The 14728-nt window shown below is 40.2% G+C and overlaps 1 protein-coding gene across 5 annotated transcripts in view; it reads left to right on the top strand.

Moving 5' to 3' along the window:
* Nucleotides 1-14728, top strand: part of LOC116397856 (CUB and sushi domain-containing protein 3-like) — a 214581-nt gene that overhangs the window by 54650 nt on the left and 145203 nt on the right. For 3 of the 5 annotated variants that reach the window (XM_031873723.1, XM_031873724.1, XM_031873722.1), the window contains exons 6-17: nucleotides 429-541; nucleotides 1676-1753; nucleotides 4044-4131; nucleotides 4987-5111; nucleotides 5518-5639; nucleotides 8096-8199; nucleotides 8541-8653; nucleotides 8977-9159; nucleotides 9844-10170; nucleotides 10825-11019; nucleotides 11340-11478; nucleotides 12390-12577. In XM_031873723.1, coding sequence (XP_031729583.1) covers nucleotides 429-541; nucleotides 1676-1753; nucleotides 4044-4131; nucleotides 4987-5111; nucleotides 5518-5639; nucleotides 8096-8199; nucleotides 8541-8653; nucleotides 8977-9159; nucleotides 9844-10170; nucleotides 10825-11019; nucleotides 11340-11478; nucleotides 12390-12577 — 1775 coding nt within the window. The remainder of the gene's footprint in view (nucleotides 1-428; nucleotides 542-1675; nucleotides 1754-4043; nucleotides 4132-4986; nucleotides 5112-5517; nucleotides 5640-8095; nucleotides 8200-8540; nucleotides 8654-8976; nucleotides 9160-9843; nucleotides 10171-10824; nucleotides 11020-11339; nucleotides 11479-12389; nucleotides 12578-14728) is intronic. The other 2 variants (XM_031873726.1, XM_031873725.1) reach the window with 1 other exon arrangement.

Here is a 14728-nt window from a genome sequence, read left to right as displayed (position 1 = left end):
ACAACTTCTGATCTAAAACGGCAATACAGACAGTAAGACAGAAGCAACACACACAGACTTGAGTCAAGACAACTGCTCATACTGTAGGTAAAACACACACGCGTGCATAAAAGTGCACAAACCAAAATAAGACCCTGCAGAGTCAAAGTTAAGATGGGCTTTTTCCCCTAGTTTTCAGAGCTGGTCTTCATTTTAAGGGCACTATTTTCTATCCAGGCCGAACATACTGTACATACCTCTAATTCTTGTGAAGTCAACATCCTTTTCTCCAAGGTTTTCATTCAGTTTTTTTCCCCATGACCTGTTTTCCCTTTTTTGTAGGTGATTACGGTGACACAAGGACGCTAGTGACAAGGAAGCTGTGTAGTTGAATTAAGGTTAAAACGGATAACATGTGTTTTCGTTTATTTGTGACTCTTTACACTCAGGATAACTGGGATGAATATTCCAGCGCCCATCATCAGCAACAAAAACTGGCTGCGGCTGCATTTTGTGACGGAGAGCAACCACCGCCACAAAGGCTTCAGGGCTCAGTATCAAGGTAAGACGTGATTACTTCATTTGCACATCGTAATAGAGGGACCCCTACTTGAATGAATAGGGATCATCGTAAGATAAACACACTGCAATTACAACACTGTTTTTGATCTTTGTTAACTGAATATTAAACAGTTTGATTAATACCCCCTCTGTAGAGGGCATTAAGGTCTTTTCTGCTTCAAACCATTGACTTCAAAGGGCCTTGTTAATCCAAACAAATTTAAGAGATAAATACTGCATATCCTTTCCTCTTATAAAAACTCAGCTCTGTCAGCTCAATAATCCATTACCCTGACATTGTTCTATGGCGTGACTCTAAAGTCAGTGTGTGCTGCTTATACTATACCATAAAGGCTTAAAGCCTGGCCCCAAGCCAGATATGAAACCTGCACCTTCACCATAAACTGCTCTATAAAACTTTCAGTAACTTGCATGGGTGGCAACTCACTGTAAATAAAGACATAAAATCAATTGCATGGAAAATCACATTTCTTATCTTATTGTTGTGCATTGTTGTGCCGTGTTTATGCACCGACGCAGTGTGCTTTTTGAGCATTGTGCTTTTAACGGGTTGAATTAACCATTCGACCTCCAGTGCCGTTCAGACGAGAGGCATCATCTCGCTGCTTTCAAATGTCCTTGTTTTTCTTTGATACGTCATTCATTGCTTTTGGCTATTCTGTTGACACTTCGAAATTATGACAGCCACTTGCATCACCTGCCTTGTGTGTGCAATCGGTTTTAATTAGACTGTCTTAAAATGTAGCATTGCAGTCCTTGGGCTGCTGGTTGATACTGCGTAGTATTTCCCCCCTACAAGCTGTAACCATTAAATCTGCTCTGAACAATCAATTTCCATCCACTGTTTAATATGTCTTAGCAAAATGAACAAGCAATCATGAGAAACTAATTTAGGTTTTATAGGATTGCCAGGGCAACCCTCAGGAATGCATCAGAGCCGTTGGACTCATTTCTTTTGAAAAAGGATGCACTGCACATCAGTAGCAATTACATTTTTGATGTTCTTCATAGGACCAAGTATTATCCAGAGAAAGAAACACTTGAACTGTATCTTCTCACATCTAATACTGTAACTTCTTTTATCTAATTAACTCTTTCTATTGCTCTCAACCAGTGAAAAGCTCTGGAGAGCTTAAATCCAGAGGGGTAAAATTATTACCAGGAAAGGACAACACTAACAAACTGTCTTTGAGTAAGTCTTTTATTTTTCTTATGCAACTGTTTTCATTGTTTGGATTTTTTGTTTATGTAGGGCTTGAGTTCTGAGTATTTGTTTCCTTCTTGTCTCTTTTTTATTTATTTTTTGCTGCATCATTTGGTGAAGGAATTAAGCTACAGTACTAGATTTTGCAGAAGTGCAGTCTCTTTTTCTTTCTGATGACCTAGTTACCTTGTTGTCCCAGACTTCCTGTCCTGACACTCAGCCAAATCCTGCCTAGTTATGTATATTTTAGCAAAATGCTGAATTTGATCAGTTTCAGTCGGCCAAATCCCCGTGTGTCATTCTGTACTATTCAAGCCGCACGTGAGGTCGACTTATGTTCATGCACTGTGTGATCTACACACACGGCAGTAGTCAAGGTTGAGTGACCGCTCACTTGTCAGATGATTTGTGTACACTTCAGACCGAAGTGAATGCATTCTAATTGCTTGCGGAGCTCCGTCATTAACATAAATCTGGAACGCAATTCCCTCTAACTCCACAGTGTGCTAAGCACTTCAGTGATAACAGGTTGTAATCTTTATTACCTTATGTGTCATAGATTCGGCATTGCATGGAGACATGCATAATGGATTGGGCTGTAATCTTTTCCACAAGGCAAGGCTGTGTATCATTGAAAAGACTATGAAAACATGCCTCATATGCTTTGTGGATTCATTGCATATAATTGAACCCATAACTGTATTATTACCAGCAACAATTAACTTCAAAGCTAATGAACTTCCTGAAAGAAGTCAAAAAAAGGAAACGCATGCTGGGTAGAGCTTCTCACGTTGAAACGGAAAGGTCTTTGTGTGGGGGAGATGATGTCTTATGGCAAATATTACAACAAACCTTAATGAAGATTAGGATGCTACGTATCTCATGAATTTCATTTCCAGCGCGTGCGTCTTTGTTTTATGATGAGATGAGCTTGTTAAAAGTCCTTTAACCTCTCTACATTTGCACTGTAGGTAAAGGCTATACTCTAGATAAAGCCTTATAGATATGCTTTCATATAGTGTGCTTAAACTATTATTATGTATGAAGAGTCTCCCTGAGTGATTATTATAGCTCCTGCAATTGATAGTTGAAGGTTATTTAATCCTCTTAGTCCCTGTTCGGCCCAGATATATTTCCCTCTCTTTTGTCTAGCTCAGGTAAGAGGGTTGCATTTACCCTTGGCACTCACTCGATATCGCAAAACACTTGTGTGTATCTACACAACAGCGCTGCCAAATAACTGGCAGTTGAAAGTCTCCGACTTTAAAAGAGATTAGGTTGATTTATCCGATTTACTATCTGACTAAGGGTTTCGCGATGTACCGTAAAAAATGTAATATTGATTTCACGTTGATAATACAAGTTTTATGACATTATTGTGTAAATAATCTAGATCTTCCTAAATCACGCTTTTATAAAGTTAATGTTACAAACTCTTTCTCCACCTCACTACGCTTGTATTGTATGTAGACAAAACGCACAATAAACAAAGTTTAGCAAGCATTACAATTTATTTTCAATAGATTTCTATAGATATGGCAGTACTATTGTTGTCGTGAATTCTTTTGGCCACGATCCTGAATCGTGTAGTGAACATCTGGTATTGTCACAGTGTTTCCCACAGAATTAGATTCCATTTGTGGTGGTGGCTGACGGAGGTTGCGTACGTGTGCGAGCAAACCTCAACAACCTAGCTGTATTCTAACGCTAATTTATAGCTGTTGCTAAACTCCTCATATTCTGGCTAATAACTTATTCAAAGAGTTCGGTCTGTGAGATTGCCAGTGTTGTTTTAAGAACACAGATAGACTAACTTATCAGTGTTAACTTGAATGCATCCATTTTGGTGCAGAGGCGTTCATGATACTAACCATTTGTGAACTTTGGACTGATTCTGTTCAGCCGTCTTCTCTGCGGGATAAAGCCCAAAACCATCCTTCCTTCAGTGCTTGATCATGTTTTCATTAAGAGTGTTGCGTGAAGAGGAGGGGATACTCAAAAACAGGCTTGCCGTCAATGTGTTGGTGAGAGAGAGCAGGAGGGACAGGGAGGGGCTAAGCGAATCAATGCAATGTTATAAGATTTTATCCAATTTGGCAGTCAATGTTGATATTGATATTGCGAGCCGCCACAAATGCATCAATGCATGCGAAACCGTGACATGATTCTGTTACCAAACATAGCCACGGAACGTTCAGAGTCATCTAGTATTCAAGTGCTTTTACTGCAGTGGGGTGTTTCTCTCACCGAGTTCTTGGTCCTTCTCTTTCCCTCTCAGTGAATGAAGGAGGAATCAAACAGGTGTCTAATTACTGTCCTGACCCAGGGGAGACGGAGAACGGCAAACGGGTCGGCTCCAACTTCAGGTGAGTCGGTGCTGCGGCTGAAGTGACGGGGCTCAGATTTGTGTCGAAGTTAAGGAGCGTGGCAGGATGCTCTCCATCCAATTTCAGTATTATGGCATGCAGCATATTCCAAGTATTGCTGTCACTATTTATCAAGTCAACAAAATCTGTGTGCACATAAACCCAGTTTTAGTCTTGTTGTGACAACCTGCTGTTGCATTACTATCACATATGGAAGGTTTTCTCTATGTGCCAGGGTCATGGATAATCTTCTTGCTAATATCATGAAGTATAGTCTGTCTTCTTTTTCATGAACCAGACCCAATCAGCTTTCAGGAGAGAATAACAAACATAACCACTTCAAGACTATTTGCTTTGACATTTTGTCAGAATGCAACACAGTGAACTCATTTAGAAAAGCTCAAATATTGAGCCAGTTGGAAGATTTAGCCACCTGTCACAGTTATGTCTACTCTCAGGTCGCTGCACTACTGAGTGTACATCTCCTTGTCCATCAAATATATATATCTTCTGTGTCTCTCTCCCCTGGACTATGTTAGCTTGCAATGTAATTAATTTCTATCATTCATATATAAGCATAATGCAGGTGTTTATCAGTTTAGGTCACTGCATTAAAGGGTGTCACTGTTTATCATTTTTAACTGGGACATTGGTATTCTAAGTTTTGGGAATGAGGGCAATTAATAATTAAATTGATACATTCAAATGTGCCCACTGAATTCAATATGTTGATGCACAGTGCAATGTAAACCCGCTTATGAATGACATTAAATAAATAATGATTCTGATATTTCATCGAGACATTTTTCAGGAATTGATTGCCTTTTCAGGCGTTGATAGTGTTTATCTTCTCAGCATCGGCGCAACGGCTCAATTTACTTGTGATGAAGACCATGTGCTACAGGGTTCCAAAACGATTACCTGCCAGCGCGTAGCAGACGTCTTTGCTGCTTGGAGCGACCACAGACCCGTCTGCAAGGGTGAGCGAGGCTTCTGAGGAGCTAATAAAACAGTTTGATTAAGGCAGTGCCTCTGGATATAGGCTCTATGCAGATAGAGGAAAGTTCATTTTTGTTAATTATGTATGAGGGCCTCTGCTGCAGCACTCTACTTTTCCATTCCGAAATGCGCTGCCTGTTTTTCTATGTGTCATAATACCTGGAGCACCTTTTAGAATTTGATTAATGAAAGTGCAGCTAATAGACCTTCTATCTACTTGTGCAAACAATATATTAACTTTCTGTCATATTACAATGCAGGAGTTATTGCTCTCCCTTCTGAGCACATTTATTGTGAATTGTATTTTAATACATGTTTTTGAATAATCAAGAATCTTTTAACGTAATGCGTTTATTCTTCTTTGTTTTCATGTTTATATTATTGCAGTAAAAACGTGTGGGTCGAATCGACAAGGACCCTCTGGGACTTTTACATCCCCTAACTTCCCTATCCAGTATGAGAGCAACTCCCAGTGTGTGTGGATCATCACAGCCAGCGATCCAAACAAGGTAGCGCAACAGAGTCTGGGTTCTTCTTTGAGTTTGTAGTGTTTTTTTTCTCTTGGACCAAGTCAAATGAAAACCCACTGCTATTGTTGTCGTGTGAGGACAAACCAAAAAACAGGCCTTTGGATGCCAAATGATTTTTCGTCAGTTACAGTTGCTTCAACAGTGTACAGCCCAACTCGTGGTTTTGTGCCGTACTTATTCACATCTGCTTTAGAGCATAAATAAATCGGTAACTTTCAAGATATAAATACCAGATACTGTAGATATAGATGAGAGGGCCGTGGTTACTGTCAAAGGTGGTCAAGATAATTATCTGACGTCAGAGAAAAGGTGTTTGCCGTTGTTACCTGCAATCCTATCAGGCTATAATTACTTTGCTATTGCTTGTAACATTTACCTCAGAACAGTCTCTTTGCACTGTAAATATGGTATATATAAAAATAAAATGTTGGCTTTTATTTTCGTTATTAATTTATTGAAGAAATCCCTCGGCGTAGATTATGAAAATATTCAGTAGAAGTAATATTATCCCATTTGTCTTTCTCATAAACGAGTGTAACAGTCCCTCATTAGTGATATAGGAAACACAAATAGATATTTTTCCGTGATCCCTTCATTGAGTAAACCCTCACCTTTTCACATTCCAAAACTCCCTCCTACCTGTGGTGTCGAGCATTTGTCCGGACATTCCATTCCTGGGTACACATTTATGCATGCATCTATTTTCCAAGGGCTTTCCCAGGTGGGAATAAGGTTGCATAGAATAGGCATGTATTTTCACTTTAAATTCAATGCCACTGTCCCTCATTATTGTACATAGCAGTGAGTTGCATTTCAGTTTGCATCAGACTTGGCTGTTTGCAATTGAGGAATTTGCTTTATTTGTCTTGGGGAACTGAAATGGAGAGAAATTAAGAATGAATGAGATCAGCTTTTCCCCAGTGTGAAGAGGTCAAAGCTGTTTTTCTAATGGTCATTAGGCCTAATGGTCTCTTACAGTCCATCAAATCTGGCTCTCCGTCGGTATTCCACTGAGATTTGTATTCATACACGGGTGTCAACTAAGTGCTCTCCTGCTAATAAACAATAACTAACCCACTAACACGCACTCAGAACTCACTAGGACTGGAAAATGGCATAGATTTGTGCCGCCGCGCCCTCTCCGAGGCAAACACGCCATTGACTTGGCAGTGAAACTTGGACCATTAGTGTGATTACGGTAATTATGCTTACACGTGCATTGTAATGAGGCTGTTATACATGGATATTGCTCAGGCATTGTCCTCCCAATGGCCATAGAAAGGGATGTTAAGGCTGAGCAAGCAGCCATCATGTGATTGTCATCATGTCATTACAACATCCTTTCTTTCGTCACTAATCCATGTCGGCCAAGTGTAGGTTGAGATAATTTGGCTTTATTGTGTCATGTTTCTGCAGCAGACTCTGTTTACACGGTTATTATCAGTGTAAGCAGCAACCGGTTTGATCAGTGAGTATGTCATCTTTTGTGACGTTGTGTACATTTCTTAAGGGAAGAAAGATCAAGACCAGTGACAGCCGGCAAATATAGCTCAAGGGTGAATGCGGACAGGCAATTACAAATTTTGGACTCTCAAATTTGCCTATCACGATTGTTTTTTAGTATTTGATTTGCGCTAATGTGAAGAGATGCTGCTGTCACTTTCCATATTGCTTTGAAGGATGTTTGGGGTGTCCTTTTGTTTGCGAGGTCTGGCCTGAACAGGCACTATTCGTTAAAGCCTTATTCTATAAACAGTCACACATTTGATGTGAGTTGAGTTCTAGGTTTGTCTTTTATTTTCTCTTGACTTCATTGTTGGTTTGAGTTTAAGGGGTAGTTTCTGCACAATTCATAAAGTAACAGAATGTAGGCTATATTATGCAACTACCTTATGAGATAAGAGGAAGTCTTAGGTTTTTACAGGATTGATCAAACATGTCTCCCTGCAAAAACGTAAGAGGCATAATTACGTAGGCCTTTCTTTAGGTAGGCTTGCCTCTTTCAGTTCCGCTGTCTTGAAGAAAACTCTCTAAAGGCCAGTTATTGAAATGAGCAGCCATGTTATGAATTTCATGTAAATGAGATGTCGGGTTATTTGGTAATACAACTTGAGAACCATTTTTAATTACTGCTCATCATTGAGAGAGTTTGGCTTGTATAAATGAATACCGCCAATAGCGTCGACTCTCAGGACAGCAATGGCGGTCGGTAGAGCTGTTGGTTGGAACCACTTGGGTGCAGTTGGGTGGGAACAGAATGGCTTGTATTTGAAAAAAATGTTGCTGGCAAACAAACTGTTTAACATGTCAACATATTTACATAAACTGCACTTCATGTGGGGAGACTTGGATGTAAATGCTTCAATAGTATGTTTCTAAATACTATTAATGCTCTCAAGCACTGCCATGCTAACACCCATTGTATTTCATGACAGGTTATTCAAATCAACTTTGAAGAGTTTGACCTAGAAATTGGGTATGATTCGCTAACAATTGGAGATGGAGGGGAAGTAGGTGATTCTAAAACAATAATTCAAGTGTAAGTACCACATAACATACTTCTTTGGATGTGTATTGTACTATGATATTGCTCATGCAGTCAGATATGTTGTAGAGCTGGCTAGATCTGCATTTGTTTGGATAATTAGATTGTTAGATTGTTTGATATGCAGAGAACCTCTGAATGAATTTAATGCCATTTAAGTAAAGGCTTGCTTTGTCGAGGCACATTTTGTCATGCCCTGTATTTACCAACAAACACAACTTATAGAACATTGAATTTTTGTTTCAATACATTTTACAAGATCTTTTGAAAACTGTGTAAAAGATGAAAGTGGGTTCTGATACCATAGTGGCTTATTTTTGTTTCCCTGTCTGCAGGCTGACTGGGAGCTTTGTTCCAGACCTGATTGTCAGCATGTCCCATCAGATGTGGCTTCATCTTCAGTCTGATGAGAGTGTGGGCTCGATCGGCTTCAAGATCAACTATAAAGGTACACAGACTGTAGTGCTGATATCATCTCTGTCTGTCTGTATTCATGCCTCTTTCAGTAAAGCAAGGAGTCCATTTTCCTGTCTGCCTTTCTGTCCTAGCTGTCTGCCTGCCTGCCTGCCTGCCTCTCACTTATCTATCTCCTTCTAAAGAAACTTTCTTAACCAGGCTCTCAGACTCTTCACCTGGACCTTTATAGATAAATGTTAAAGAAGAAAAAAAAGTACCTCAAAGTACTTGGCTTGACTTAATTCTCTACTTTTCACCCTTTCCTCTCTTTCCATCCCTCCCTCCTTCCTCCCCTTCTCCTCCTTTCACCCACAGAAATTGACAAAGAGAGTTGTGGTGACCCTGGGACACCTCTGTACGGTTACCAAGAGGGTAGTGGCTTTCTAAATGGAGATGTTCTGCGCTTTGAATGCCAGTTTGGATTCGAGCTCATCGGGGAGAGGATGATAACCTGCCAGAACAACAATCAGTGGTCGGCTAATATCCCCATCTGCATATGTGAGTCCATAGTTGTTTTATGATGGCAAATGAAGCAATTACTTACGCGCTTGGAAAGTTCACAATGACACTAAGCTATTGGAGGATTAATTTCAGTGTTGTTAAATGGCCATGCAGTGCATTGTGTGTGTAAACAGCAACATATATAATGTAAAATGGGAAATTGATAGGATAGGGTTGCCTTGTTATTTCAAAGAGAAGAACGTAGGGTACACACTGTTAAACTATACAAATACTCAGGAGAAGGGAAGCCTTTACAATACTGTACATTGTTCTTTCTCAAGACAACCTAAACCCTTCCTGTAAGTTTCACTATACCAAACCCAAATACTTAACAAAAATCAATCTCTAGTTCCATTGGGACAGTGTGCAGTATTCCTGTGCGCTTATATAGCTGTATGTCTGTAACTTTGTACACTAACTCCTCTGTTCCCACCCCCCTTAGTTTTATTTTGCTCGAACTACTCGGCACCCATGGGAGCAGTGCTGTCTCCTGATTGCTGAGCTAGTTATACAGCACTGACATTGTTCTATACTGATCTTTGTGGCCGGTCCTGTCATGGCACAGTCCACAGTGTGCATTGTCATGTGACCAGTGAGGGTTGCAGTGAAACAAATGGCCTTGCCTGGGATATTAAACTTTTAAAATCATTACTAATATATTTCGTCCCCTCTATCACACAGTCCCCTGTTTCTCCAACTTCACCGCACCCATGGGGACAGTGTTGTCTCCTGACTACCCAGAGGGCTATGGAAACAACCTTAACTGCGTGTGGCTCATTATCTCTGAGCCTGGCTCCAGAATCCACCTGGCCTTCAATGACTTTGACCTGGAGCCCCCCTATGACTTCCTCACTATCAAAGACGGGGATCAGTCAGGAGCCACAGTACTAGGACGCTTCTCAGGGGCCGAAGTTCCTTCCCACCTGACCTCCAACAGCAACGTACTGCAGCTGGAGTTTCAGGCTGATCACTCTATGTCTGGACGAGGGTTCAACATCACTTATAGCAGTAAGGGAATGTTTGAATCATAGCATAGTAAAGCATTTAGAAACAAATAATTGCATCCACCAGTTTCCTTTTATGGTTAGGGATGTGTGAATGTGTCCTTGCAAATATCACGGCTGACTGAGCCCTTACATTTGTGTGCTTTTCAAATACTTACAAACAACTAACCAAAGAAACAACAATTATCTAGGGTAAAGTGCAAAGACATCATATATCTTAACAATGGTAAAGGATGGGATGAAGTTCAGCAGCACCAGTAATTTGTGTGTATTTGCATGTTTTCAGTCTTTTTGAAATGAATGCTCTAAGGAAATGAGCTTTAAGGAGAAATGATACTACGTTGCACCCCAAGTGAAGCGTGAATGCCTTAACAATAAGGCAGCATTTAGGATAGTGCAAACAGTTCTTAACTCTTGTGCCTCATTACCTATTACAACGCCATTGTAATTATTTTTCTCCTGGCAAAGGCACAACAAGCTCTGCAGACATAGACTATTGTCATCCTCAGGTATACAGAGCAGACTTCTGTTAGTTTTTTTTGTCTCCTACAGACGGCTACATCCACTTCCCTTATCTCCCGACTCCTCAAAGACCCCATTTCTCATTCACACAAGAGCGTTTGTCACCAGATCGTGTTCTCTCTCTTCTCATTACAAGCTTTCGGGCGTAATGAGTGCCCTGACCCTGGCATACCGTTGAATGCCAGGCGCTTTGGGGACAGCTTCCAACTGGGTAGCTCCATCTCGGTGGTTTGTGAGGAGGGCTTCATCAAGACGCAGGGAGCTGACACCATCACATGCCATCTGGAGGAAGGCAAGGGGATGTGGAGCGGACTCATCCCCAAATGTGAAGGTACTGAAATGGAATGGTGGATAATTGTGTGGTTGGTGGACAGATGTGTCAGCTATTGAGTCAGGAAGAGAGAGATGGAACAGAAAGAAAAGTGAGTGGGTTATGTGGAACATGCAGCTCTACTGCAGGGTTACAGCCCTTTAGTGACTCATCCTATATTTATTTTCTTTCAATGTTTTTCATGTGTGTACAAAAGGATTACTGAGTGACATAAAACAACAGCTATTTCCTTCTCTCCTATCCGATCTATTTATGTGTTTAATTTATATCTTTATCCTCCCAATCCCTCCCACCATTCTTCCCCCTCTCTGCTCTTCCAGCTCCTTGCGGGGGCCACTACTCAGGGCTGTCTGGTGTCATCCTCTCCCCGGGCTGGCCAGGCTACTACAAAGACTCCCTGAGTTGTGAGTGGGTCATTGAGGCCGAGCCGGGAAGCTCCATCAAGATCAGCTTCGACAGGTTTGTATGACAGTGCTGCAACAACTCATCCGTGGAAGAAAAAAAAAAATGATGCACACATACTCGCACACAATTTTTTTATGTACGTATATCCACATACTGCACTGCATCTGAGTACTATTTATACACATACCTGCATATGTAGTAGACACACACACAGACAGAAAGTATCAATTTATGCACTCGTGTATATGTGCTCAGACACAGAAGGCGTACCTCTATCCCTGGAAGCCTCTGAGTTAGAAATAGAAAGTCAGAAGAGGTGGAACACAGTCCTGGACCTAGTTTCCAAAAAATGTTGAAAGCCTCGAGTAAGTCTTTATTTTGCTTACTGGCTCCCGCTCACTTCCTTAGAGAGCTGCAATAAAAAGAAAAAAAATAGTCTTTGCTCTAAGATCTTTATTTCCGACCATTAAGGAGCGAAACCATAAAATGTTCATATTTTATAATCAACGCTTTCTCAGTGCTGACACACTCCTTTGTAAAGACACAAAGACTTTTTTTTGTGCTCCTCCTCACTTTAAACGAGCCAAAGTTTTCATAAGCCTAGTTTATGCAGCTTCTTTTTTTAAGCTCTTTGCGTTCAAAATAAAGAGAAGTGTGGCTTCTCTCTTGCTGAAATTGTCTGAAGGTATTTTTTGATGGCAATATTGGAACTGTATTGTCACTTGTTTGATGATGTAGACACCTGGGAGTGACCATGGATCCATACCATTTCAGGTTCCAAAGAAAGTCATTGTCGTGCAAGCAATTTCGTCTTATTTATCTCCATAAAATTAGAATCTTTTCTCTGCGGACAAAACTGGGTAAATAGCTTCAAATTCTCTAATCGGTCAAAGCAGAAGTAATGTTTTGAATACAAATAATTGTGTACTCTGCATCTCCCTCTCTCTGCTCTATTTATTTGTAAGGTTTCAAACTGAGCTCAGCTATGACTTCCTGGAAGTGCATGACGGCCCCAACCTGCTCTCTCCTCTGGTTGGCTCTTTTAATGGAACCCAGGTCCCTCAGTTCCTGTTTAGTAGCAGTAACTTTCTGTACCTGCTTTTCACCACCGATAACAGTCGATCAAACAGTGGATTCAAGATATTATTTGAAGGTGAGAGTGTTACTATTGCTGCATGCACTGCAAAACATCAGGAGTTATGAATGCAGATTATTCATATTTTTGCTTTTCATATCATGTAATATCATTTAATTGATTTTAAATTAGATATGTCAACAATAGGAAAAAGGGAGACACAATTCCAAGCATGTGCGGTTTAAATTCAATTTAAATTGATCTGCCTTTCTTGTAACACTTTATAAGGTTTCTTATCTTATATCACCACTAATGTTAATAGGCCCTTTTTACAACCATGTTATAGCAGGGTAATGACATAGCTACTGTGAAAAGGACCAATTCTTAAGGATACCTCACAGTTCTTTCAGGTTGAGCAGCTGTTTAAAAACCCCATTGTTATCCAGGTCTTTTGTGTGGGAGGTTAGGGAATAGCTCTTGAGTGAAATCAAAGCCAAACTTGAGGATAAAGCCCGTGGCACATCTTAATCAATGTAGCTTATTAAATAATAGTGTGCTGTAACTTGTAAATGCCAATAAACACTGAAACTAAATAGCATTAAATATTCAGTGCAATATTGGAAAGTTATGTCATGTGGGATACGTCAACAACGGACTTGAAGGGACTTACCCTAAATCCCAGTCCCCAGATTCACTGTTTTGCTTTCCAAATGTGTTCTTGCACTCTCCGGTGCAACAGAAGCCCCAAGTTTAAATGTGCAAGCTTGTGTCTGTGCACAGACTGACTAAGAGCATCTGGGTTAGGGAGGAGAACTATTAGCTCTCAGAGGTACTTAATCGAATACTGTGAATACTTGGGTAAAACCCTCTGCTCTTGGGAGAGTTTGTTTTACATTTTTTCTTCTCCACATCATTATGCATGGAGTGGTAGTCTTTGAAAAATCAAATAGAAAAATACTCTGGACATAGTGTGATCTATTTTCATGATTATTTGCACTAGCACCAGTATCCTTGTCTCTCTGATGTGATTCATAAGACTTCTTATCATGTGTGTATTATTCACTGAAAGCAGTAAACAAGTGCCTTCGTCTTATTATGTTTCACTCTCAAGTGTATTTTTCTTTTGTTGATGAGGCTATTGAAAAGCAATAACAGTAAGATCATATTAGCTTCTTCCTTTGCAATTTAGGACACATCTTATTGCTGAAATACTTTGGGGAAACCCAGTCTTGTTCATTTGTAAAATTGGTCTTACAAAGTAAGGCTGTTCCTGTGCCAACCGAGGCACAGGAACACTGCATCCCATTGCCTTTGTAATGGATAACTATTCAGTCACAAAACATACAACAAAATGTTATCAAATCATATTTAGGCCCATGTATTCAATGTGTGTTTTCTCTAATTTCACTCCTAACCATTGTATTTAGATATTATTTTTGCATTTTCTCCCACCAAATTCATGCACGCTGGAGGCCAGTACCAGCAATGATCAATGAATGCTCTACTTCAGGCAATATTTGTGTGTTTCCATACTAAAAATATCCTGTATTACTCAAGGAGAGCAAGACAAATTTTCGACAGAGGACTAGCAGTACAAAGGAGGAGCCCTGTTATCACATGAATAATCAGTTGGCCTGGGTTGTTATACAGGTTATTAATGTTCATGACTGTAATCTATAGCTCACAAACCACATAATATAACTCTACTACACTGTTACCTGTGTCATTTCTTGTTGATAATTCTGTTCCACGTTGCCAAAAGTAACACCTGTTGGCCATGTAGTAGTACTACACTTCTAATGGCTCAAAATTCATTACAATGGGGTACTGGACATTTTCAGACTATTTGTTTGACTTGCTGAGAGTGTGTGTATCTGTCGCTGTTTGATTCTGCAGTGGATGCAATTTTACATAAATTTCACATTGTGTGCCGCCCCTTTAAATGCTCTTCATGCTGGGCTCACAGTCACTGATGCCAGACGTCCCACAATGAACAGGATACTATTTGCTGACATGTCTAAGTCCCTTGACAGGGTCAATCACCTGAAACTACTGCGGCACCAGAAATTGCACAAGAACCAGGACACCTTCGAAAGAGAACAAAAGGAGATAACTAGCTTGTTTATATCTGTTCTGAATTCTCTTTTATATTTGTGTGTGTGTGTGTGTGTGTGTGTGTGTGTGTGTGTGTGTGTGTGTGTGTGTGTGTGTGTGTGTGTGTGTGTGTGT

The sequence above is a fragment of the Anarrhichthys ocellatus genome, unplaced genomic scaffold (assembly GCF_004355925.1).
Source record: "Anarrhichthys ocellatus isolate YVR2014 unplaced genomic scaffold, GSC_Weel_1.0 scaffold74, whole genome shotgun sequence".
Taxonomy (NCBI): Eukaryota; Metazoa; Chordata; class Actinopteri; order Perciformes; family Anarhichadidae; genus Anarrhichthys; species Anarrhichthys ocellatus.
This window is presented reverse-complemented; position numbering and strand designations above follow the sequence as displayed.